This window comes from Oncorhynchus gorbuscha, linkage group LG24 (assembly GCF_021184085.1).
Source record: "Oncorhynchus gorbuscha isolate QuinsamMale2020 ecotype Even-year linkage group LG24, OgorEven_v1.0, whole genome shotgun sequence".
Classification (NCBI taxonomy): Eukaryota; Metazoa; Chordata; class Actinopteri; order Salmoniformes; family Salmonidae; genus Oncorhynchus; species Oncorhynchus gorbuscha.
Genome location: NC_060196.1, coordinates 19,555,191 through 19,582,578, shown reverse-complemented (window position 1 = coordinate 19,582,578; position 27,388 = coordinate 19,555,191). Strand labels below are relative to the sequence as shown.

The window sequence follows — 27,388 nt, the reverse complement described above, 5'->3', positions numbered from 1 at the left end:
ACAACAATACCAGAATAATTTCTCCCAAAGTTTGTTAAGTTGACCGAAATTAGGCAAATGAATAGGGGTCTCCAGGCTACCCCTGACGCAGGTGACGGGGATAATGCACGTTCACACCAGCTGTATTCTTCTTTATTTCTCCCTTTTCTTTCACAGCATTATTAAAATTTAGGCCAATGAAACTATTCACTCGACTCAATAGACATTTTCTTATAGGATAATAGGATACAAATTGAGCCTCTCCAAAGAGTCCTCAGTGGTGGGTAACCCTCGTGTGCCAAAGACTGCTGGAGACGCCGGCCGGTACGCAGGCGACGCTCGTGTGCCAGGCCCATCACACACCTGCCTAGGACTCACACGAAAAAAAGAATGTAAACAAAAAGCTTGCCATCTCTCATAAAAGATGGACGTGTCACCAAGTCGTGTGAGAAACGAGGAGAACAAACGGGGGACTCCGTCTCCAAAAGATCTCCCTTGAACTTGGCGGAACAGCCTATTAAAGGCTTACTTAATTACTCTAATGGCACTGGACAGGCCTTAAAACTCAGACAGGGCTTGGGTGGAAGTTAAGTTCGCTTGCTGGGATTTGTAAACAGGCGATCGTGTGAGAAACGCGAGTTGGAAAAAAGAGGGGTCTTTTTTCGGCGGCTTTGTTTTCAGTGCGCGCACTGCGCCTGGTCGGATCAGGCGAACCCAACGCTCAATTCACATTTCCCGCCTGGGTTGTTACTATGCAAATAATATTCTAAAAGCAATCACGTGCATGTCTTTTGAACAGCCACGTGGATGAACAAAGCAAGTCTGCCCCCCTGCTAGCCGATGGCTTCAGACTTTTTACTTGTTCTTTAACTGATCCTAAATGCACACATTTACTAGAAGCTTGCTCTTTAATCCTACGGAATAATTTAGACCATGAATGCTGGAGTCCCTCGGATGATCGCTTTATAAGGGGCAGCTTCTCAGCTCACCTCTCAGTCTACCTAGTCTACAAGCTAAGGAACACATCCAAACTGCCTCACGGCATTACTATTTTGAATTAGAACTTTATCGGCACTTTGCTAAAGGATGGCATCCAAGATGAAGGATCGCAAGGTAGGCGCTTCCCTTCTGCGCTCTGGGATGGAAACCTACTAGGAAACCGTGGCCTTTTCTAGTCGTTATTTGAATATGTATTACAATATTTTACTTTGGTACTCATAATTACCCAGGCCATTATGTATATGTGTAGTCAAAGGCGAAATTTGGTTCCATGGAAATTGGTCTGATAGCCTACTATGCTTTTGCGCACTTTAGCTAAAACGTAACCAATATAGTACACATTTGAGTTTGCAAAAACGACAAAAAATGTAAATAATTATTTTAAAGAAGAAAAGTGGCTGAAGTTGTCACTGCAATAGTATAATTGACGGTTCGAAGGACATTAGTGCCATACTCCATGGTTGTGTTTGAGCTTTGGCACCTGCCTTGGCCCATGTGATGGTCAGTAGCGCTGTTGCGCTCTAGTGCACCAAAGCGCACCAAGGTGGCTAGGCAAGGCAAGGCAACGTCTCTTTGCCGTTTGGTTTCCAAGTAGTTTCGTCTTCATTCCAGTTTCAATCAGCTTTTTGTTCTAGGTTTCCAGAGCTATACACTTTAGACATGGCCTACTGTTGATTATGTTTGTTTGTCTAATCATTTGTGTTGTTATTTTTCAACAGAGAACTCCCATCTCCCATAAAGTAATAGAAAAAAGAAGACGAGATCGCATCAACCGCTGCCTAAACGAACTGGGGAAAACCGTGCCAATGGCGCGCGCGAAACAGGTAGCATGCAGTTGTACAATTAAATAATCTTATTCACAATTCATAAACAATCGCCTAAATTATCTTATTCAACGTTTTATATTGGCTAAATGTATGTCTTATTATTGCATTATTAAATCCTTGCTATGCGTGACAAATAGCGTAGCCTACATAATGTCTGCCACCTGTTTGATTTTGTGTATATAAACGACGTAATATTATTTTTCTAATATCTTTTTTTTTCTGATAATAGAACTCTGGAAAGCTGGAGAAGGCCGAGATTCTGGAGATGACAGTTCAGTATCTACGAGCGCTCCACTCTGCAGACTTCCCCCGAGGCAGAGAAAAGGGTGAGTTTTCCTGTCCACTCCAAAGCGCACAGACCCGGGGCTCTCACCCAGAGCGCATCCGTATCCTGTTCCACCTTCCTTGACTCCATTCCGGCTGTCTCGTTGACATATTTATCGTCGTAATATCAATCATCATCACTGTAGTCTATATCGTAAATATATGCTCACATTTGAATGTAATAGCTTAAAGAATATTGGAGTTTCTGTGTGTTTTCTAATCGTCACCTTCTTCGGATTCCTTTTAGGTGAGCTACTGGGGGAGTTCGCCAACTACTTCCACTACGGCTACCACGAGTGCATGAAGAACCTGGTGCACTATCTGACCACGGAGGAGAGGGTTGAGACCAAAGACATCAAGTACGCAAGGATCCTGGCCTTTCTTCAGTCCAAGTCCCGGGTCGCCACCGAGCCGGTGTTCGGCTCACTGGGCGCGTTTCCAGACCAGGCAGATTATCTGTGCCAGTTGCACTCCTCCCCGGAGTCACTCCAGAGTCACAGCCCCAACGACTCCGTGTTTCAGCAGAGCCCACCCGGACACTTCTCTTGGCACAGCACGGCGCGCAGCCCGACCATCTCGTACCCAACGGTGCCGCTTTCCGCACCGACGCAACAGCACCATGGTGGCTACCTGTCACCAGTGCAAGGACTTGACCATCACTACTTCAACTTTTTCAACGGTCACCCGCACGCGAATGCGTTCAGTTTGCACAGTACGCAACATGCGTTGTAAATAGAATCCGGTTACCATTTTGTGTTGTCTTTATTTATATATGTGTTCATAATAAATACTTACAGATTGTGGATATTGTATACTGTACAATACATCTTTCTTTTTTAAAGAAAAGTAAATGTTTATTTCCCACAGTTTGTTGTTTTCTTGTGGTGTTATAACGTACATTGTTAATCAATTGGTGAAAACCTCCCTAAAAACCTGATGGTATAATAGCGTTGGTCTATTGATTATGAATAGGCCTAATTGTTCATTCTTCTAAATCATTTATTACAGAAGGGCTCTGCCCATTTCTACACCAATATATATTTTTATTTCTTAAAGGGATAGCCTAGTTAACTTTTTTTTCACAGCTTATTTTCAACTAACCAAGGGTGTGGTGCTTTTATTCAAACCGTTTTTAATCAAATTAAATCACATTTTATTGGTCACATGCACACATTTAGAAAGTGTTTATTGCGGGTGTAGCGAAATGCTTGTGTTACAAGCTACAACAGTGCAGTAGCATATACTAATTCACAACAATACATCAACATCTAAAAGTAAAATAATGGAATTAAGAAATATATATAACGTCCTTAACAGGTTATTTAGCAAGTTCCAGAATATCCTAGCATTTTTGGAGCGTATGGCAATGTTAGTGGACACGGATTGTGGTCTATTTAATTGCCAGTAAGATGCTTGTTGACAAGCAACCGTGGTCCACTTCTCTTTAACCTCTATAGGCAGGTGTCATGTATCGATAGGACCTTAGGACACTTACAATTAAATAAACACTGAACTAACTCACTAAACTGGGACTTCTCTTCTTCTGTGAAGGATGAACTCTTGTTAACTCAAATATGAATTATATGTTGAGGTTGACAGTTAGGCTACTCTCCTCTTCCTCATCAGACAGTTTCTTTCCTCTTCCTCATCAGTTACTCCTCTTACTTATTAAAGCATATGACCAGAATAAACATGCTGGAGTTTGCTTTTCTATGAATTGACGATTTTGAATGGCTATTGAAAGTTGAAAAAAGAAAAGAAGTCACACTCCCAAATACATATTATTCATTATAAGTCATTGCTGAACTAATGTTTTTGGCACCCTTCTGGGTGAAGTACAGATGTAAGACCTAAAACTGACCACCCTGTTGCAGGATTACAAAAACTTGTAGTGTATGTGAGATTTAAAAACACTTCTGAGTTTGTAATTTTCACTTTTAAATGTCAGGCTTGATTTTTCCTTACAAAAATCTATCACCCCTACCAACATTTCCATGAATTATAATCCACATAATAATTCACATTTCCTGTTGCTGCAGTATTATTTTCCAGCTGTAGTGTACTGGCTAAAATTAAGATCCTACATATTTATCAATGCTTTTACTAAGTTATTTAAAGGCAGTGCATCAGTGCAACCAATGGCTATAGTGAGAGGTGTTGTCTTGTTAAGTGATGGGATAATATATATATATTAAAATCATTGAGTAAAATAATAGTACATTATGAAATATGATTATGAAAATATTGATGTCAACATATTAGGTCATACACAAGCTCCATCATATACTTCTGCCAGATTTGGGCTACACATTTTTTAAGATGAGGTCAATAAGGTATTGTGCACTTCTTCTTGGTTAAACACAAATTAACAAGCTTATCATATTATCCATCAGAATAGGTGATTGGAATAAGTGTAATTTTATGCAATGGTCTGTTGAACTCCAACACCATGATTGACATTAAGCTTATTTCCTGGGTGATCCATTAATAACAGTGCATATTCACAGTGCACCATCCATCCATCCCTAGTTTTCTCCACCTATATTTAAATCAAATGCAAATAACAAAATATAGCTGCAAGCAGCAATGCCGGGGTTCAAGCTGTGGGCCCAATGTGCCACCATCAGGACAAATTTGACACACCACCCTAAAATGAGCTAAATCTGTGCTCCTTATCACGCTTTGCCAAATATCCAAACTCCAAATTAAACAGATCATGCAATATGCACATTTTGGACTATTTTGAATGATTGACTCCTTTAAAAGTCTTCTTCTCCAGAACCACTACACCAGCCAGCACCACATTTGGTATGTACAGTGCCTTCAGAAAGTATTCACACTCCTTTATTTTTTCCACATTTTGTTGTGTTACAAAGTGGGATTAAAATGGATTTAATTGTATTTTTGGTCAATGATCTACACAAAATACTTTGTAATGTAAAGTGGAAGAAAAATTCTAACTTAAAAATGAATGGAAAATAAAACACGAATATATTTTGATTAGATAAGTATTCAACCCCCCTAAATCATTGCATGTTAGAATCATTTTTGCAGTGATTACAGCTGTGAGTCTTTCTGGGTAAGTCTCTATGACTTTTGCAAACCTGGATTGTACAATATTTTCCCATGATTATTTTTAAAAAGTCGCCATAGATTGCCATATATTTTCAAGACAATTCAAGTCAAAACTGTAACTCAGCCACAGGAACATTCAATGTTGTCTTGGTAAATAACTCCAGTGTGCATTTGGGCTTGTGTTTTAGGTTATTGTACTGCTGAAAAGTGGATTTGTCTCCCAGTTTCTGTTGGAAAGCAGACTCAACCAGGTTTTCCTCTAGGACTTTGCCTGTGCTTAGCTCTATTCCTTTTCTTTTTATGCTTAGTCCTTGCCAACGACAAGCATACCCATAACATGACACAGCGTCAACAATGCTTATAAATATGAAGAGTGGTACTCAGTGATGTGTTGTGTTGGATTTGCCCCAAACATAATGTTTTGTGTTCAGGACAAAAAGTTAATTACTTTGCCACATTTTTTTGCAGTATTTAGTGACTTATTGCAAACAGGATGCATGTTTTGGAATATTTGTATTATGTGCAGGCTTTCGTCTTTTCGCTCTGTAATTTAGGTTAGTATTGTGGAGTAACTACAGTGTTCTTTATCCATCCTCAGTTTTCTCCTATCACAGGCATTTAATTCTGTAACTGGTTTAAAATCACCATTGGCCCCCATGGTGAAATCCCTGAGTGGTTTCCTTCCTCTCCAAGTTAGGAAGGACTCTTGTATCGACTCTTGTAGTGAATAATTGTTGACTCAAGACATTTCAGTTTTTAATTTGACTAAAATCATAATTCCATTTGATATGTGGTATTGTGTGTGTCAGTGGCATAAAAAAACTATTTGAAAGTCAGGCTGTAACACAACAAAATGTGGAAAAAGTCCAGGGGTGTGAATACTTTCTGAAGGCGCTGCTGCTATCTATGGATGCACATCTTCAAACACAACATTTTACAACACTCTTGCTCAAACAATATGGCAGCAATTAGCCAATGAATCTGCATTAATGTTTTCCCCTGTCCAATAATGTCACCATACAGCCAAACTGAGCCATACTTTAATTGACAAATTAGCTAGACTCATATCCCTTAGCATGTGTGCTATATAATATTGCCTTGAGAGAGCTTGGTCCATAGATGCTACAGACAGAGTTTCATCTACAAATCCATCATGGTGGACATTATGGGTCCTTGAGGTTTCACGGTCGTCATATAGAGGAGACCAAGGCGCAGCGTGATGAGAATACATACTTCTTTTTAATAAACAAAGAACACTTAACAAATGTGCCGCTATATAAACTAAGTGCTGACACAGGCAACTACACATAGACAATAACCCACAGATAAACCAAGGAATATGGCTACCTAAATATGGTTCCCAATCAGAGACAACGATAAACAGCTGCCGCAAATTGAGAACCAATCTAGGCAACCATAGACATACATTTACCTAGACAAACCAAAACCCCATAGATGTACAAAACCCCCCTAGACAAGACAAAAACTAAACAAACCACCCTTGTCACACCCTGACCAAACCAAAATAATAAAGAAAACAAAGAATACTAAGGTCAGGGTGTGACATGAGGCAAATTGACTGTGAGGAGAGGGAAATGAGTACCAAATTTCAGGACTAGGTCACACAGATGGGGTGAGGTGCATGACCTTTCAAAGTTTGCATTTTAAATAAATTGTTATAGCTCCACCAAGTGGCCAATTTGCATGGCATTGTAGGATATGGTGAGGCCCTTGGCCTTTTACCATCATGCAAGGTTGCACTCTCCCTAGTTTTCTCCACCTATATTTAAATAGATTGCTTATAACAAATACGAATATGCGACACTCTCTCTCACACACAGAGAGGGTTGAGGGCTAAAGGAAAGGATTAATCTCCTTGTTTCAACATAGAGAGAAGCAATGGTTTCTAGGGGCACTTCCAGCTATATTTAAATATAATTCAAATGACAAACACGATTTGTCGACATTCTCTCTCAAAGAGGAGGTTCTTCTAGGGAAGGGTTCATCTCTGTCCGTTAACATCATGAGAAACAGGGGTTTCTGGGAAGGGGGGCAACTCCATGCTTTAAGCCCCTAACTTAAACAAGCTTGCATGTTAGGTCCCATTCACCCCTCGCTCCCTCAGCCAAGCTAAAGTTTATCAACGAGCTTTCAATTACCAAAAACAGTCTTTTGTCACAAATATCAATCCATGTCTTGTATCTACACTTGTTATTCATGGTTATAATGGGTGAACTATTGTTAGTAGGAAAACGATCAGTTCTTCATGCCAGTAAGAAATAAAGAGATCTCTTGATGTATTCTGACTTGAAAGTGAAAATGTTCCACAACACCAGTAATGCAAATGTTTTTTAAGATTATGATTTGGGGATTCTTCTTGATGGGATTTTCAAGGATTTACAGATGAAATATGAGAGTTCTCACACACTTTCGGCATAGGCAAGTTGCATAATTTCCATTTATTTAGGCAAATTAGGGTAGACTATTCATCATTGTGGGTCGGATTAAGGTTTGCAGTTCCGAGAACAAGATGAGGGCCACCTTGGTTTAAAAGTTGCCCTTCATTTGCATACAATTGTCAGTGAGCCATGGTGTGCATTGTTGATCCAACATTGGAGGAGGACTGTGCTCTAGCCCAACCATTTTATCAGCAGAGAGATAAAATCAACCTTGCATTTGCAAGCCAACTAAAAAAGTGCTCTTGCCTCGACCATGGTCCATGTCTTATGCCATCATGAAAATATATGTATATTTCAACCCTTCCATGAACATTTTGTACATTTTCAGTCCTATTGCCATTCTTTAAAAAATCTTCAAAACTTCAATTCAAATTTAGACCATTTCAGCCTTCTTTCCCTCCTTTAAAAATATTTGGACCCATTTCAATTTGAAAAAACTTTTAGCTAGACTCTGAGAACTCAATTTTGGCAGGGTCTCTGACTTTCCCTCACATAGAAAATAAAATGTCTTCAGATCAGTAGGGAGCTGATTTTGTCCAGCTTGTGCCTTAAATGCTCTTCCCTTGTCTCTCAATAACTCAACTAATCTCCTCCCCAACCCCTGTCCCTTCACTCTTTCTTTAAGTAAGTTGTATGGCATTGCTTTCCAAAAGAGCGGTGAGAAAAGAGAGGTAAAAAAGAAAGTGAGAAACTCATAGTGGTTTTTGCTAGGGTTGCCCCATTGTGGTGGGCCTGAATGGGAGGACAATCTCTGGTTCCTTGGGCTTCATCCTTGAGTGATTCGGAAGAAAAATAATCACCCCCATGAAATCAAAGTGTTCTCTGTAGAAGGGAAGGACTAAAGCTGCTTGCTGGGCACCCCAGGCCCCTCTCCCCCAGGCCCTCTCCCCTCTTCTGCCCAGGTCAGGGAGCCCTGCTACCATTCTCCTCTCCTGCTTCCACCAACAAGTACACTTTCACACACACACGCACGCACGCACGCACGCACGCACGCACGCACGCACGCACGCACGCACGCACGCACGCACGCACACACACACACACACACACACACACACACACACACACACACACACACACACACACACACACACTAATTAGCCAGAGTGTCCCATGGGTGCGAGTTAAAGCAAAGAGAGTGAGGAGTCTGCAGGTGTCCTTGTGTGGACTAGAGGATGGATAAATGGACAACGTTCATCGCCTCGCCAGCTACTGACCAAAAGGGGAAGAAATACAAAGTGCCCACGCAGATGGAAAAGTGATAATAAGATAAAGAATACTTGGTCCCAACAGCTCCAATATTGGTTTTAAATCCGTGCTCTAATAACAGAGTTTAGTGGAGAAAAAAAGACTCCCTTTTCAGCCAGATGAGTAAGATTTAGCAACAGCACTCACCATGAATAATAATAAATTGAACACAGAAACAAAGGATCACCCACAAAAACATTTATTGTTATGTAAACTGATTCTCAATGAGTGAGCTTTGCATGTCTCACTGGTTAGAGAATGTTCATCTTTTGTATTTATATCACACACTGAAATTTCACAATCCATTCTTTCAGAGTTACCTCTTTACAGGAATGTTGAAACTGAAGCACATGGAGTGTTTGTTCCATATGAGCATCAAAATCATTGGGACAGTGACATACTATTTGTTGTTTTGGCTCTGTACTCCAGCACATTGGATTTGAAATGATACAAAGACAGTCAGCTTTAATTTGAGAGTGTTTTCTTCATTCATATCAGGTTAACTGTTTAGAAATGATAGCACATTATGTACATAGTCCCCCCATTTTAGGGGACCAAAAGTATTGGGGCAAATTCATTTCCATGTGTATTAAAGTAGTCAAATGTTTCATATTTGGTACCACAAACAATTGCTGTATTTGTTTTTGTTGTGTTTCAGATGAATACCAATGAATAGTAAATAATGTATTATGTCATTTTGGAGTCACTTTTATCATGAACAAGAATTGAATATGTTTCCAAACACTACTAGACCATGATTACGGATAGTCCTGAATGAATCGTGAATAATGATGAGTGAGAAAGCTACAGATGCAGAAATATCAATACACCCAAGACATGCTAACCTCTCACCATTACAATAACAGGGAAGGTTAGCATTGTCGGGGGGGTATTTGATATCTTTCTCACTCACATGTACAGTACCAGTCAAAAGTTTGGATACACCTACTCAGTCAAGGGTCTTTCTTTATTTAAAAAAAACTATTTTCGACATTGTAGAATAATAGTAAAGACATCAAAACTATGAAATAACAGATACGGAATTTTATAATAACCAAAAAAGTGTTAAACAAATCCATATATATTTTATATTTTAGATTCTTCAAAGTAGCCACTCTTTTGCCTTGATGACAGTTTTGCACACTCTTGGCATTCTCTCAACAAGTTTTGATGTCTTCACTATTATTCCACAATGTAGAAAATAGTCCAAATAAAGAAAAACCCTTGAATGAGTAGGTGTGTACAAACTTTTGACTAGTACTGTATATCTACCAGATCTCACAGTCTCAATCGTTAAAATTATTTTTATTTAACCTTTATTTAACTAGGCAAGTCAGTTAGGAACAAATTCTTATTTACAATGACGGTCTACCCCGGCCAAACCCTTCCCTAACCCGGACAGCGCTGGGCCATTTGTGCGCCGCCCTATGGGACTCCCGATTATGGCCGGTTGTGATCTGTAGTGATGCCTCTAGCACTGAGACAGCTCCTTAGACTGCTGCACCACTCGGGAGACAAGTAAGAGTTTAGGTTTGGGATAGGCTTAAAACAAAAATATAAAAAACGACTTTCTATCGCTGGATTCAAACTTGCAACCTTCGGAATCAGAGGCAGATTCTTGCATGGGAGGTTGACATTTTTTTGGTCTAATTTTCTCAATCATATATGTAGCTTCTAGCTCTCACAGTCTCACATCAGAATTAGAAGTTCATTCATGTTTCTCAAACGTCAAATTTCAAAGTGTATAAGAATAACTTAAGGCATTAACTCTAAAATGTTAAGGTTAGTGTTAAGTTCAGGCATTAACTCTGAATGATTAAGGTAAGAGTTAAGGTTTGCGATAGTCTTAAAACAAAAACTATGAAAAACAACTTTCTATTACTGGATTCAAACTTGCAACCTTTGGAATCAGAGGCAGATACAATGCCACAACTAAATCGAAACCTACTTGAAGATAACACTGTTGCCCCTTGTGGCTGGTTTCCACGTCATCTCCCAATTGTCCTCAGACATGGATGGATGTCAAATACTGACTTGTATCACGGGTGATCCGGCTGAAATATATACACTCCCCTCCTCATTTATTTGAACAGTGAAGCAATTATTTATTTATTTTACATTTGGCTCTTTCCTCAAGCATTTTGAATTTGAGATCAAATGTTTCATATGAGGGTATCTTCATACATATCTGTTTAACCGCTGAAAATGAAAACCCTATGTATCTAGTGCCCTCATTTGAAGAATTATTTGTATTTGGAAAAATTCACTAATAGTGTATTAAAGCAGTCAAAAGTTAAGTATTTGGTCCCATATTCCTAGCACGCAATGACTACAACAAACGATTGACTCTACAAACTTGTTGGATCCATTTGAAGTTTGTTTTAATTGTGTTTTGGATAATGTTTTGCCCAATATGAACTGAATGGTGAATAATGTATTGTGTCATTTTGGCGTCAGTTTGACTGTAAATAAGAATAGAAGATGTTTCTGAACACTTATGGATAATCATGAACCCCCCCCCCTTAAGTTTTAGATGCACTATTGTAAAGTGACTGTTCCACTGGATGTCATAGGGTGAATGCACCAATTTGTAAGTCGCTCTGGATAAGAGCGTCTGCTAAATGACTTAAATGTAAATGTAAAAATGAACAAATTATGAATATGGGACCAAATACTAAGCTTTTAACTACTTTAATAGACTTCAAGTGAATTTGTCCAAATACTTCTGACTGGGGCGAGTAGATAGATATTGTTTTTTCATTCTCAACAGTGAAACAGATACAATGGGTATCGTAAGTCTTTTTTCACATTGTTGCGTTACAAAGTGGGATTGATATAGATTGAATTTGGATTTTTTTTTTCTACACACTCTGTGTGAAATAATAGAGGTTGAAATGATTTTTTAAGGACTACCGCTTCCTCTGTCACCCATACATACAACATCTATCTGTAAGGTCCCTCAGTCAAATATTGAACTTGAAGCACAGTTTCAACTACAAAGACCATGGAAAAGCCTCATAAAGAGTGATTGGTAGATGGGTAAAAATAATAAATCAGACATTGAATATCTATTTAAGAATGGTCAAGATAATAGTTATGCTGTGGATGATATATTAAACCACACAGACACATGAGATACCTTTGTAATTATGAACTGAGCTGCAGGACAGGAAGGAAACTCAGGGATGTCACCATGAGGGCAATGTTGATTTTAAAACAGCTACAGAGTTCAATGACTGTGATGGGAGAAAACTGTAGACAGATCAACAACATTGTAGTGACTCCACAATAATGACCTCAAAGACAGAGTGAAAAAAATAATACAAATATACAGAATAAAAATATTCCAAAACATCCATCCTGCATGTTCAATACTGCAAAATACGGCAAAAAATACACGTTTTGGCCTAAATGCAAGCCTTATGTTTGGGAAAATCCAACACAACACATCACTGAGGAACTGCCTCCTTATTTTCAAGCACGGTGGTGGCTGCATCAGGAAAGGTTATGCTTAACAACTGCAAAGAATGGGGAGTTTTTCAGGATAAAAATAAATGGGATAGAGCTAAGCTCAGGCAAAATTCTAGAGGAAACCTTTATCAGTCTGCTTTACACCAGACACTGGTAGAGGAATTCATATTTCAGCAGGACAATAACCTACAACACAAGGTGAAACCTACACTATAGTTGCTTACCAAGAAGACAATGAATATTCATGAGCGGCCAAGTTACAGTTTTGACTTAAATCTGCTTGAAAATATATGGCAAGACTTTAAAGTGGCTGTTCAGCCATGATGCCCAACTCCTTGACAGAGCTTGAATATTTTTCTTTTAATAATGGACAATCCAGGTGTACAAAGCTGTTAGAGACTTATCCATGAAGACTCATACCTCTAATGACTGCCAAACGTGTTTCTAACTCAGTGGGGTGAATACTTATCTAACCAAAGTGTTATATTTATTTTTTATTAATCTTTAAAATGTAAAAAGGTACTTGCACATTTGAGCTATCCTTGTTGCAGGTGCATTTCAACAACTGAATAACATCCCTTGATAAAGATCAACTGCCATGTCTAAAAACATGTTTTTAGAAATGTTTGGAAATGTATTGAAAATGTAATACAGTAATATCTCATTTACATAATTATTCACACACATGTTAGAATCACCTTTGGCAGTGATTACAGCTGTGAGTCTTTCTAGGTAAGTCTCTAAGTGCTTTGCAAACACGGATTGTACATATTTGCTCATTTGCACAAAAATTCTTCAAGCTCTGTCAAGTTGGTTGTTGATGATTCCTAGACAGCCATTTTGAAGTCTTGCCATAGATTTTTAAGCCGATTAAAGTCTAAACTGTAACTAGGCCCCTCAGGAGCATTCAACGTCGTCTTGGTAAGCAATTCCAATGTATATTCGGCCTTGTGTTTTAGGTTATTGTCCTGCTGAAAGATGAATTTGTCTGCCAGTGTCTGTTGGAAAGCAGACTGAACCAGGTTTTCCTCTAGGATTTTGCCTGTGCTTAGCTTTATTCCATTTATTTTTATCCTAAAAAAAGTCATTTTACTTGATGACAAGCATACCGATGACAAGCATACCCATAACATGATGCAGCCACCACTATGCTTGAAAATATGAAGAGTGGTACTTAGTGATGTGTTGTGTTGGATTTGCACCAAACATAACGCTTTCTATTCAGGACGAAAAATGTATTTCTTTGCCAAGTTTTGCAGTTTTACTTTTAGTGCCTTATTGCAAACAGGATGCATGTTTTGGAATATTTTTTTTCTGTACAGGCTTCCTTCTTTTCACACTGTCATTTAGGTTAGCATTTTGGAGTAACTACAATGTTGTTGATCCATCCTCAATTTTCTCCTATCAGAGCCTTTTAACTCTGTAACTGTTTTATTAAAGTGACTATTGGCCTCATGGTGAAATCCCTGAGCAGTTTCCTTCTTCTCTGTAAACTGAGTTAGGAAGGACGCCTGTTGATACACTATCCAAATCCTAATTCATAACTTCACCATGCTCATAGGGATATTTAGTATCTGCTTTTTTATTTTTACACTACCAATCGGTGCCCTTTGCGAGGGTGTTGAAAAATCTCCCTGGTCTTTGCGGTTGAATCTGTGCTTGAAATGTACTACTCGATTGAGGGACATTCACAGATAATTGTATGTGTAGGGTACAACGATGGGGTAGTTATAAAAAATATGTTAACCACTATTATTGAACACAGAATGAGTCCATGCAACTTATTTTGCGATTTGTTAAGCACATTTTTACTCTTAAACTTATTTAGGCTTGCCATAACAAAGGGGCTGAATACTTATTGATTGCCTCATGACATTTCAGCTTTAAATGTTTTATATAAATAAAAAATAAATAATCTACAAACAAAATCCCACTTTGACATTATGGGGTATTGTGTGTAGACTAGTGAAACAAAATCTCAATATAATCCATTTTTAATTCAGACCGTAACACAACAAAATGTGAAAAATAATTTCAGAAGGCACTGTATATATTTTCACACGGTGGAATAACATTGGGAAATCATGAAAATTATGACAATGCCCTTTTAGTATGAGACGTGTTTGAAAAGATTGGTAAATTAGTTAATTGATTAACTACTAAGAGCGAGAGTTCCAAACCTCTCTGTCAATAACAGCTAGTTTTCCGTTTTCCCCTTCCACTCAGACCACTGCCAGAAACTCCTAGCAACTACATTGTTTCTTTACTTTCTCTGAATGTTCTGAGAACATGACATTATATAGAACCATGAAGAAACTTGCAGAAAATGTTACGCTGAAGTAATGAAATTACCACAGAAGAATGTTTAAAAAAAAAGTTCTCAGAACATCCTGAGAATATTATTTTAAATAGAACAATGAGGAAACCTATAGAAAACGTTATGCTGAAGTACTGGCATTCTCACAGAAGAACATTAGTTAGTTTCTTAATTTATAACATAATTCTCAGAATGTTATGTGCTAGTTGGGTATCCTGCACCATTCCCAGAATGGGAATGCAAAACAACCAGAGGACAACCACACTTTCACCAAGCTCTAAGAAACGTGTTTCTCAAAACGTTATGTGATAGCTGAGTTGTATTATTGTGGAGTGACACTTAAATAAATACAGTCATGTACAGCATTTCGCCACACCCGCAATAACATCTGCTCAACATGTGTATGTGACCAATACATTTGATTTGATGTCTAAATGTTGTTTGTATGTCATTTTGACAACCTAATGCAAAGCAAATTGCCCCTGCTGATTTGCCCAGCAGGCAAATCTGGTTGCAATGACAAGCTGGCATATTTTGTAACATCAAGGCGATTGTAAAAGGATGCGATTGTAAAAGGATGTTAATTTAGACATCTTTTTAGTGACCAGGAAAATACATCTTAAATTTGTTGTATAATCTGACGTCACATCAACCAGAAAAAAACAATTTGATGATGACTCTTTACTTTACTCTAGTCCCAGAGGTTCTTCTCTTGCGTATGTCCTGGATCAGCCGGCGATAGGCCACCCGGCCTGCCAGGTCTCGGTCCAGCCCGGCCAAGACATGGTAGTACTCCTTCGGGTCCAAGGGTACGTCACACAGCCGCAGAGCCGCTCGGAACTCGCCTGGGGAGAGGTAGCCACTGTCGGAGCTGTCCAGCCTGTGGAAGGCCCGACGCAGAATCTTGCCTTGCCGCTGAAGCTGGGTGGAGGGTGTCATGGGGAGGTGGGGAGGTTTTCAACTCAAAGCAACATTAATAAAACTATAGTGTAATTCTTATTAATCGTTCTGCTTATGTGACTCAATAAAAACAATTGTTCAGAAGAAAAAATCAATACTAATATGGTTCTCATACAAGAAGTCTCGCATAACTAACTTTTTCCAAAGGAGTGTTATAATTTTATTTTAGCAGCAATTATTCGATAAAGCTCATTATGAAATTGAATCAGTGTAAGGTTTTCATCATGCAGAATGGGGTTTAACTAGATCTTGCAGTCTATGATGATATGGAAGTGGATTGAAATACCCTAAATCTATGGTGGAACGCACTGATTAAAAGTTAGTCAGTGTACCTTTTTCCTTAGTCTTGAGCTCAGTGGTACTTGGTCACACAAGGAAGAGCCTTTCTCTGCAGACAGATCCTCTGTTTCGTTATGGAACTGCAGTATGCCGGCCAAGTTGGATCCATGCCTCCACGGCTGTTTCCGTCTCCCAAAGGGCCTCAGGAACTCAACGAAGGAAACCCTAAGGATGGAGTGTTGCTGCTCATTCACGATATAAGGATCAAAACCATTGGTCATAGCCACTTGAGGAATGTAGCTGAGGCACAATCAGATGAAACATCAGTCTGATGGTTCCAGATCCATGCTCTGATTCTAGAAGCAATTTTATGTTTGTGCAAAAATGTTAGGTTTGTGTAAAAAACTTAAACAGGGATAGGCCATCCTGTATGTCAACTAGTCAGAATTTCTGGCAATTCACCCACCTTCCATCCCTGTTGATGTCAAACTTTCGAGCCAGCATCTCCCACTCATAGTCATCGAGGTGCACACACAGACCTTTCAGCACTTCCTGGAACTCCTCCTGGCTCACAAACCCCGTCCTATAAGGATCCAACTCCTCAAACTCCGCCCGCAACTCATCCAATGACAGCTCCACCTAGGCCAGTGTAGAGGGAGGGAAATAATGGTGACAATGAGAAAAAGTTGACCTGGGCCAAAGATGGGGTTAGGTACATTAACCTGAAAAAAACCCTGGACAGACTGCAGATGTGAAGTGGCTAGCACAGTCCACATATATGCTTAGGGATGCCAAGGGCATTAGCAAAGCTAAAGATGTAGGAATATTACATCTCCACATTTTTCAGCGGCTAGTAGCTGCTGTGAAAGGATCTTAAGCACAATAGACACGTCTCAGGACGAACTAAAGGCTTAGAGATTGGGCGTAAGTGATGTGTTCCACTTAGAGACAACACAACAGTTCTGGATAAACTCGATCACTTTCTGGGCCATAAAAGGACCTTACACTAGAACCGCCATAGGCCATGAGGTTTGATTTTGTAATTAAGATAAATCTGCCTTTTCCTAATTGCCCAGTTATTAGAATTTTAAAATCACAAACAGCAAAGTATTGAGAGCCGTTTTTCCTGTTTTTCCCCCCTAATTTAAGGGGCCAAGACAAATGCGCTGCTGGGCGTTGGTACCCAAGCGGGCTGTACGTGAGTCCTGCTGCTCTGATTGGATAAAGCAAAGCTGTCACCATTCACTTGCTTCATATTTCACGCAAGCTGTCTCAGTTCACTCACTTCATAATCTACCCCATCACTTCTCACAGCATGTTTCGGGTCTGATCATTTAGATTGCTGCTTCATCCTGTTAGCCTGCTACTATAATAAATCAATAGGCGAGGATGTTTGCTAGCAAGCTATCAATGTGCATAAAATCTTACAAGCGAAGTGAGATTAGGGAAAGTTCTGTGATAGCCTAATCAATTATGTTTGTTTTGTTCCTTTATGTTTTTCAGACACCTTGATCACTGAACCCGAGACCATGGTGGATGGGGAAACGTCACTGGATTTGGTAGCTGGCACCGATCGATCCAAGGATTCTCCCCCAAACAAATGTCCTCGGCTCCTAACCCATTATCAAACTCACAGGAACCAGTGCTACTCAGCCCGGGATGCAAGCATCTCTACTCAGATAAGCCAATACTTTGATGTCATCCAAGACATTGACACAGATGCTGCACTTATCTTCTGGGCTAAATTCAAAGGCAGATTCCCAAATCTATACACATGGGCAATGAAGGTCTTATCAATCCTTGTCTCCTCAGCACTGGTCAAGAGGGTTTTTAGTAGAGGGTGGCTCATCATGAGACCCCACTGCGCTCGTTTAGGTCATAGAAGGGTCACTGCACCTGTATTTCTGAAATGCAATCATACCCCGTTGTAGTTGATCTCTGATAAGAGCTACACCAATCCATTCACTTTCTTCAAGCAATTCAAACTGGTATGAAATGGCTTAATTGAAGCTGGTAATGTGATTTGAAATGCCAAGATTATACAGTTGAAGTCGGACGTTTACATACAGTACACCTTAGCCACATACATTTAAACTCAGTTTTTCCCAATTCCTGACATTTAATCCTAGTAAAAATGTCCTGTCTTAGGTCAGTTGGGATCACTACTTTATTTTAATAATGTGAAATGTCAGAATAATAGTAGAGAGAATGAATTATCTCAGCTTTTATTTCTTTCATCACATTCCCACTGGGTCAGAAGTGTACATACACTCAATTAGTATTTGGTAGCATTGCCTTTAAATTGTTTAACTTGGGTCAAACGTTTTGAGTAACCTTCCACAATCTTCCCACAATAAGTTGAGTGAATTTTGGCCTACAAATTTTCTATGAGATTGAGATCAGGGCATTGTGATGGCCACTCCAATACCTTGACTTTGTTGTCCTTAAGCCATTTTGCCACAAAGTATTCTTGGGGTCATTGTCCATTTGGAAGACCCATTTGCGACCAAGCTTTAACTTCCTGACTGATGTCTTGAGATGTTGCTTCAATATATCCACATCATTTTCCTTTCTCATGATGTGACGTGCACCAGTCCCTCCTGCAGCAAAACACCCCCACAACATGATGCTGCCACCCCCGTGCTTCACGGTTGGGATGGGTTCTTCGGCTTGCAAGCCTCCCTCTTTTTCTTCCAAACATAACGATGGTCATTATGGCCAAACAGTTCTAAATTTGTTTCATCAGACCAGAGAACATTTTTTGAGGGGACAATCTTTGTCCCCATGTGCATTTGCAAACCGTAGTCTGTTTTTTTATTGCGGTTTTGGAGCAGTGGCTTCTTCCTGGCTGAGCGGCCTTTCAGGTTATGTCGATATAGGACTCATTTTACTGTGGATATAGATACTTTTGTACCTGTTTCCTCCAGCATCTTCACAAGGTCCTCTGCTGTTGTTCAATAATTGATTTGCACTTTTCATACCAAAATATGTTCATCTCTAGGAGGTAGAACGTGTCTCCTTCCTGAGTGGTATGACGGCTGCGTGGTCCCATGGTGTCTATACTTGCATACTATTTTTTATACAGATGAACATGGTACCTTCAGACGTTTGGAAATTGCTCCCAAGGATCAACCAGACTTGTGGAGGTCTACAATGTTTTTCCTGAGGTCTTGGCTGATTTCTTTTGATTTTACCATGAGTTTGAAGGGAGCCCTTGAAATACATGCACAGGTACACCTCGAGTTCACTCAAATTATGTCAATCAGCCTATCAGAAGCTTCTAAAATCATGACATAATTTTCTGGAATTTTCCAAGCTGTTTAAAGGCACAGTCAACTTAGTGTATGTAAAGTTCTGACCCACTGGAATTGTGATACAGTGAATTATAAGTAAAATAATCTGTCTGTAAACAATTGTTAGAAATATTACTTGTGTCATGCACAAAGTAGATGTCCTAACCGACTTGCCAAAATTATAGTTTGTTAACAAGACATTTGTGGAGTGGTTGAAAAAATGAGTTTTAATGACTGCGACCTAAGTGTATGTAAACTTCCGACTTCAACTGTATGTGCACAGTATACTCTAGCCTGTGAAATGAAAATATTGGCTTTATGATTTATTTTTGGACCTCGCTTTGTGCACAGGGGCATTGTCATGCTGAAACAGGAAAGGGCCTTCCCCAAACTGTTGCCACAAAGTTGAAAGCACAGAATCGTCTAGAATGTCATTGTCTACTTGTAACGTTAAGATTTCCCTTCACTGGAAGTAAGAGGCCTAGCCCAACCAATGAAAAACAGCCCCAGACCATTATTCGTACTCCACCAGACGTTATAATTTGCATCTATGCATTGGGGCAAAAAGCTTTCTCCTGGCATACGCCAAACCCTAATTCGTCCGATGGTGAAGCCAGATGCCAGAGGGTGAAGCATGATTCATCACTCCAAAGAACGCGCTTCCATCACTCCAGAGTTCAATGGCGGCGAGCTTTACACCACTCCAGCCGACGCTTGGCATTGCGAATTGTGATCTTAGGCATGTGTGTAGCTGCTCAGCCATGGAAAACCATTTCACGAAGCTCTTGACGAGTAGTTATTGTGCCGACATTGCTTCCAGAGGCAGTTTGGAATTCGGTAGTGAGTGTTGCAACCGAGGACAGACAATTTTTACGTGCTGCGTGCTTCAGCACTTGGTGGTCCCCGCTCTGTGAGCTTGTGTGGCCTATGATTTTGCGGCTGAACCGTTGCTCCTAGACGTTTACACTTCACAATAACAGCACTTACAGTTGACTGGGGCAGCTCAAGCAGGGCAGAAATGTAACGACCTGCCTCATTGCAAAGGTGGCATTCAGTAAGGCCATTCTACTGACAATGTTTGTCTATGGAGATTGCATGGCTGTGTGCTCAATTTTATACACCTGTCACCAACGGATGTGGCTGAAATAGCCCGAAACAACTAATTTAAAGTTTAAAGTGTCCACATACTTTTGTATATATATTGTATGTCATAGTAGTTCCTTATAAATACCTTTGCTGTCTTTTAATCAGGATAGTTTGCTGAAGTGACAATTCAAATAAACTTTTGTTTTCGATATGATCACCATAAACTGCAAAGCTGTCATCTATTGATATCAGTACTACACTGTACTGTATATACCACATGCAATGGTTTTAAAATATCTTATAGCCTACCTTGTTGGAACCGTTTTGGCTTGACTTATGTGTTGGGGATATGTTGTATGGCTAGGGACGTTTGAATTTGTTTTGTAAACTGGAGGGCACTATTTACTGGGTCAAGGGTCACTGGTCATGTATAATGCAGCCAATTCTGATCTTTCCACTAATTGGTCTTTTGACCAATCACATCAGATCTTTTTCAGATGTGATTAGTCTAAAGTTTTCAGATCTGATTAGTCTAAAGGCCAATTTGTGAAAAAAAGACTAGGATTGGGCTGCATATCTAAACTCAGAGGAAAGGAAAGGCTCAATTAGTCTGTCCCCCAATTTAAATGCACACCAGCTGATGGGGAAATTCTATGTATGTAGTGGCTAATCCCTGAGCCACCTCCTGCACATGTTGAGAGCAGTTAATGACGCAAGTCAGTCATTTGAAACGCAATTTTTTAGATAAATGGATTGGCTTCTGTCACTTAGTAAATGATCCAGTATAGTGGATTTAGTTTCTAAAGAATGGGGTGGAAGAGAGAAAGAATTTGCCATTTTTTCCTGGGTGTGTCAGCTCGTCCACCCCAAACGGCATGGGCACGGTCTTTTGGGATGTGGTCTCCCAGGGCTCTCATAGGGCCATCGCTTATACCAGGCTGCAGCAAGTCTGTCTGGATAGATGCTGAAAGTATCAGCATCTAGCGCTATGACCTAAGATGTCAGGCAATATATATTGTACACCACCGTTCAAAAGTTTGGGGAACCTTAGAAATGTCCTTGTTTTTGAAAGAAAAGCACATTTTTTGGGCCATTCAAATAAGATCAAATTTATCAGAAATACAGTGCCTTGCGAAAGTATTCGGCTCCCTTGAACTTTGCAACCTTTTGCCACATTTCAGGCTTCAAACATAAAGATATAAAACTGATTTTTTTTTGTGAAGAATCAACAACAAGTGGGACACAATCATGAAGTGGAACGACATTTATTGGATATTTCAAACTTTTTTAACAATTCAAAAACTGAAAAATTGGGCGTGCAAAATTATTCAGCCCCCTTAAGTTAATAGTTTGTAGCGCCACATTTTGCTGCGATTACAGCTGTAAGTCGCTTGGGGTATGTCTCTATCAGTTTTGCACATCGAGAGACTGAAATTCTTTCCCATTCCTCCTTGCAAAACAGATCGAGCTCAGTGAGGTTGGATGGAGAGCATTTGTGAACAGCAGTTTTCAGTTCTTTCCACAGATTCTCGATTGGATTCAGGTCTGGACTTTGACTTGGCCATTCTAACACCTGGATATGTTTATTTTTGAACCATTCCATTGTAGATTTTGCTTTATGTTTTGGATCATTGTCTTGTTGGAAGACAAATCTCCGTCCCAGTCTCAGGTCTTTTGCAGACTCCATCAGGTTTTCTTCCAGAATGGTCCTGTATTTGGCTCCATCAATCTTCCCATCAATTTTAACCATCTTCCCTGTCCCTGCTGAAGAAAAGCAGGCCCAAACCATGATGCTGCCACCACCATGTTTGACAGTGGGGATGGTAGGTTCAGGGTGATGAGCTGTGTTGCTTTTATGCCAAACATAACGTTTTGCATTGTTGCTAAAAAGTTCAATTTTGGTTTCATCTGACCAGAGCACCTTCTTCCACATGTTTGGTGTGTCTCCCAGGTGGCTTGTGGCAAACTTTAAACAACACTTTTTATGGATATCTTTAAGAAATGGCTTTCTTCTTGCCACTCTTCCATAAAGGCCAGATTTGTGCAATATACGACTGATTGTTGTCCTATATTATTATCATGATCACAGGGAAGGGGCAGTTGGGAGGTTCTCTGAGAGTTGCACCAAAGCTGAGTGGCCTCCCCATCCAAACTCACATGAGTGGGGATATGGTGGTAGGGAGACAGCAGTGGAGGTCCTCTGGTTCTCCCATGTGAAGGACAATGCTCTCTCTGCTGGGTGAGTGTGAGCAGCAAGTCCCCCTAGTGAACTTCCATGGCCCCCTGTTCTCATACCCTCCCAGCAGCCAACAGTCCCCCCTACACACACACACACACACACACTATGCTGTAACCTTAAACAAACTCGCAATTGAGGTCCCATTAGACAGACGTGGGTAGCACAGTGTTGTATGTGTGTGTGTTGAAGGCGATAGGGGCTTACCCTGGTTCGCTTTGTCCCCTCTACCCCCGCTCTTATCTTCCCATCCCTGCCCCCTTACCCCTACCTTGGCACGCACTCCATCTGCAAGTATGTCAGACACACAGTGGAGCTTTCTGGAGCACTGCCGGAGATTCTCATCCCCTTTCTTCGGGGGGCTGCGCTTGGCGTTGGGAAAGCACGAGGACTTGGGAGAGTAGCCAAAGTGGCGCGCAAGCTGCAAGAAATCCAGCGTCCTGTCCTGGTTGGTAATCAAAGTGACCCAAAGATGTCGGATCTCCCCCCGGCTCACTTCGGGGTGGATGTCAAATCTGCAGGATGAAAAGATGAAAAGAGAGAGACAGAGCGAGAGGGAGAGAAGGAACAAGAGAGTGAGAAAAGGGGGAGAAAGGGATGGAGAAAGAAGAGGGGGACAATTCCCACTACATATAGATGAATAACTACTATCTCACAGGGTTTAAGGGCCCCCTTTTTGCTTGCCCAATCCCCCTCACCCACCCACCCATCCCCCAATCCCCACTTCACCAATAACAATGCCAAAACTTGGCAGCCAACCCAGCACATAAGCAACAGTTTCCCATCAGAGAGCAAGCAGCTATCTTAGGCCTTGTTGGCATCGACCGGAGGCCAAAGAATGGGAAGCACTGTAAGAGAGCAGACATGAATGGGTCTGTAAGAAATGTAAAAGAATATATAAAAAAATAAACGTCTACACAGTTATACTACCTGACTCTCAGCTCCCTGAGAATATGTTATTGATGAGTAAAGAAGTCCTTTGAAGAGAAACAGATTTGCCCCTGATAATTTAACTATTTTCGTTATTCGATTTTTATATAACCCGTGTAGATGGATAAATGTCAGATATAAAATGTTTTCAAATGACAAATTCTAAAATATATATATAATATCCCCCCAAAAAACTGGATTGAGTGGAAAATATTACAGATAGCGGAAGTATCTCAGAAGGGAACGTTTTAACTGGCTAGATGTGGTATATTAGCTGTGGACCTGGTGGATTCTGACTACTAAGTTATTGTACTAAGACTCTGGAAGGGTAGGGTGAGTGTCCCCCCTGCCAAGGGATGAAGGGTTTACCTTTTTGCAGTTGGCACGACCCTCAATGTGCTCACCCGTACTGAGAACCCCAATGCCCGAGATTATGCAAATCCATGGAGATGTTCTATTCAACACTACCTCTATTTAGGGCAGCCACTGGGATATTCCAGCCCAAAAAATGAATAGACAGATAAAGGAGGGAAACGATATAAAGGAGAAAACAAGTGGGAAAGGGTCAAAAGAAGACTCAGATAAATGAACAATACATTTTTTTTAAATGTTCCCCAAACTTTGAAAAGGTATCCCCAGTCTCTCAGTCTTTGTCACTCTTCTTTGGCAGTGGGATTCTGATAGACATGGAGCCCAATGCAGAACAGAGCATGACATGGGAACACCAAAATAAGCGTGCAATACGCCATAGAAAATGGTCTGCCTGTGCTCTCAAGAAAAACAAAATCAACAGTAAACGCTTTGTTATTCATGGGAAAAAAAAGAGCAGGCTTGTTAACTCCCACAATTAAGGCATCATTTGCCAGGAGACAGTGCTGCTTCTGATGGCCATTGTTTTTGTGGACAAAAGGTCTCCAAAGCGACCCTCAGATCAGTGCATATGACTGTGTGAGTATCGCGAGGGTGGCTTTGGTTATCGTGTAGCGCCACAACAAGGGGCACTTGTGTCACGAGGAGAGACAGGGTTGTGTGACATCTGAGAAGTACTAAAGATGAATCAGTTGATTTGACACGGTGGTAAGACAAAGAGGCAGTATGCATTCCATAACTCTGTGAAACCATTGAGAGATGCTCACAGGAACTGGGGGCATATAATGCATTTTGAGTAATTTCCCAAGACATTGCCTGAAGAATAGTATTATTCTGTCGGGGAAAAAGTTCAGATTAAAAGCCTTTTTGTTATAGACTATAATATCATTATATCTAAACACCAATCAATTATTCATATTTTGAGTAATGTTTTCCATCAAAAGAGCTTAGGTAAAAAATGATTATTTAAAACAAATTTAGAATTACTATGGAAATAGTAGTTCTGTGGAAATAAAGATGAAAATCATGTCTTGTCAAATGGCAAATGATTACTTTAGATAACAAAACACAATATTTTCAGTTGCAGCAAAGTTGAGGGTCTAAATTAGTTCTGCAAACGAAACACATTGTGTGGTTGACTCAGCTACTGTAGTTGCAAAGTCATACTTCAATACCTACAGTAAGTTCACACAACATAATTTTTTAAAATTCAGCTTAAAGTGAACCTTGGCTAGTAAACTATTCCATGTCAGCTCAACATGTTTTAGGCCAGCAAACTTAGACATTTAAACAGTTACATTTGTATTTTTTTTACAGTGAAGCAAAACAATATAGAGATTCAGAGAAACATTTCACATTTTTAGGAATGATCTGTGTTTGTTGGGGCATCATCCCTTTACCAGTGAGTTGAAACTGTGTGTGAAAAGTGTTGTGGAAAGTACCCAATTGTCATACTTGAGTAAAAGTAAAGATAACTTAAAAGAAAATTACTCAAGTAAAAGTCTCCCAGTAAAATACTACTTGAGTAAAAGCCTAAAAGTATTTGGTTTAAATGTACTTAAGTATCAAAAGTAAATGTAATCGCTAAAATATACTTAAGTATCAAAAGTATAAATCATTTCAAATTCCTTCAACACTCAGACATAATTTACCAACGAAGCATTAGTGTTTAGTGAGTCTGCCAGATCAGAGGCAGTAGGGATGACCACAGATTTTCTCTTCATACGTGTGTGAATTAGACAATTTTCCTGTCCTGATAAGCATTCAAAATGTAACTAGTACTTTTGGGTGTCAGGGACAATGTAAGGAGTAAAAAGTACATTATTTCTTTAGGAATGTAGTGGAGTAAAATACAAAGTAATCAAAAATACAAATAGTAAAGTAAAGTACAGATACCCCAAAAAACAACTTAAGTAGTACTTTAAAGTATTTTTACTTAAGTACTTTACACCACTGTGTGTGAATATATGTTCATGTATATTCACATACAGTATATACTGTACGTTGATATAATGATCATATTGTTTTTGTGATAATTAACATGATTTAAGAGAAAGACAAGTGATGCATCACAAATAGCATCCTATTTCTTACATCGTGTACTACTTTGCTCAAAAGTAGTGCAGATTGTAGGGAATAGGGTGCCATTTGCGAAACAGGCAGAATGTACCTCTTTAGAAGCTGGTAGAAGGTCTCTTGACTGAGACGTTTGGTGTTCTTCTCATCCAGCTTCTCAAAGACTCGCTCTGCTGCCTGGTAGTGGTTCTTCACCAGGGCCTTGATGATCTGGAACAGCTATTGAAAAGAGACAGATGTGCCACATCTGACATTTACACCATGCACTCTTAAAATTCACAATGGAATTCTATGGATATCAATAGTGTCAACTTATGAATCTGGCAAAACATATGACATCTACAGAACTACCCATCCCGGATCCGGGAGAATTGTCATCAACTAGACTAATTAGCATAGCGCAACGGTCAAAACACATTACTAGAAAATATTCACAAGTGAAATATGTGAAACACAGCTTAGCCTTTTGTTAATCACCCTGTCATCTCAGATTTTGAAATTATGCTTTTATCGAAATTAAGTTTATCGATAGCCTAGCATAGCAGTATGTCCAGCTAGCAGCAGGAAGCTTGGTCACGAAAATCAGAAAAGCAATCAAATTAACCGTTTACCCTTGATGATCTTCGAATGTTTTCACTGACGAGACTCCCAGTTAGACAGCAAATGTTCCTTTTGATCCATAAAGATTATTTTTATACCCAAAATACCTCAGTTTGTTTGTCACGTTATGTTCAGAAATCCACCGGAAATAGCAATCATGACAACGGCGAAAAAAATTACAAATTATATTCATAATATCGACAGAAACTGTCATGTTTTGTCATTTATTATCTTGTCTTGTCCCTGTGCTTCCCATTCTATTCGTTTCCCTCTGCTGGTCTTATTAGGTTCTTTCCCTCTTTCTATCCCTCTCTCTCCCCCTCCCTCTCTCACTCTCTCGCTCTCTCTTCTCTCTATCGTTCCGTTCCTGCTCCCAGCTGTTCCTATTCCCCTAATCAATCATTTAGTCTTCCCACACCTGTTCCCGATCCTTTCCCCTGATTAGAGTCCCTATTTCTTCCTTTGTGTTCCGTTCCTGTCCTGTCGGTTCCTTGTCTAGAATTCACCGTGCTGTGTTTGTGTATCGCCCTGTCGTGTCGTGTTTTCCTCAGATGCTGCGTGGTGAGCAGGTGTCTGAGTCTGTCTGGTTCAAGTGCCTTCCCGAGGCAACCTGCTGTTCACCTGCTGTTCAAGATCGAGTCTCCAGTTTGTCCTCGTCATCTCGAGTGAAAGTTGTGTTTTTTGATTGTATTTACTTTACTGGATTAAAGACTCTGTTTTCGCCAAGTCGCTTTTGGGTCCTCTTTCACCTGCATGACAGAAGGAACCGACCAAGGAATGGACCCATCGACTTCAGACGCTCGTTACACTGCCGTCGAGATCCAAGGAGCCATGCTCGGCAGACACGAGCAGGAATTGTC

At 40.0% G+C, this 27,388-nt stretch overlaps 2 protein-coding genes across 3 annotated transcripts in view; one reads left to right on the top strand and one right to left on the bottom strand.

Moving 5' to 3' along the window:
* Positions 1 to 655: 655 nt before the first annotated feature.
* helt (helt bHLH transcription factor) lies at positions 656 to 3,498 on the top strand. Of its 2 annotated transcripts, XM_046327712.1 has the most exons (4): positions 656 to 1,092; positions 1,698 to 1,802; positions 2,035 to 2,131; positions 2,377 to 3,498. In XM_046327712.1, exons 1-4 carry the CDS (start codon positions 1,066 to 1,068, stop codon positions 2,859 to 2,861), a joined length of 714 nt encoding a protein of 237 aa, XP_046183668.1. In that variant the 5' UTR covers positions 656 to 1,065; the 3' UTR covers positions 2,862 to 3,498. The 2 variants fall into 2 exon arrangements, with proteins under 2 accessions (XP_046183668.1, XP_046183667.1); XM_046327711.1 differs by lacking the exon at positions 656 to 1,092 and having other exon boundaries at positions 1,501 to 1,802.
* Positions 3,499 to 14,428: 10,930 nt separating this feature from the next.
* Positions 14,429 to 27,388, bottom strand: part of LOC124012179 (EF-hand calcium-binding domain-containing protein 6-like) — a 48,301-nt gene continuing 35,341 nt past the window's right edge. Inside the window, exons 4-8 of the mRNA XM_046325662.1 lie at positions 26,023 to 26,147; positions 22,825 to 23,068; positions 16,405 to 16,577; positions 15,992 to 16,163; positions 14,429 to 15,620 (exon numbers count right to left, since the gene is read on the bottom strand). Of these exons, the coding sequence (XP_046181618.1) occupies positions 15,381 to 15,620; positions 15,992 to 16,163; positions 16,405 to 16,577; positions 22,825 to 23,068; positions 26,023 to 26,147 (954 nt within the window). The 3' untranslated portion in view covers positions 14,429 to 15,380. The remainder of the gene's footprint in view (positions 15,621 to 15,991; positions 16,164 to 16,404; positions 16,578 to 22,824; positions 23,069 to 26,022; positions 26,148 to 27,388) is intronic.

What these genes read in the sequence shown, in the direction of transcription:
- helt (XM_046327711.1), top strand. Translation starts at nt 1,656, where the DNA reads ATGTTTGTTTGTCTAATCATTTGTGTTGTTATTTTTCAACAGAGAACT. An exon ending in CAATGGCGCGCGCGAAACAG is followed by an intron (nt 1,803 to 2,034) that starts GTAGCATGCAGT and finishes TTCTGATAATAG; the next exon opens with AACTCTGGAAAGCTGGAGAA. An exon ending in CCCCCGAGGCAGAGAAAAGG is followed by an intron (nt 2,132 to 2,376) that starts GTGAGTTTTCCT and finishes GATTCCTTTTAG; the next exon opens with GTGAGCTACTGGGGGAGTTC.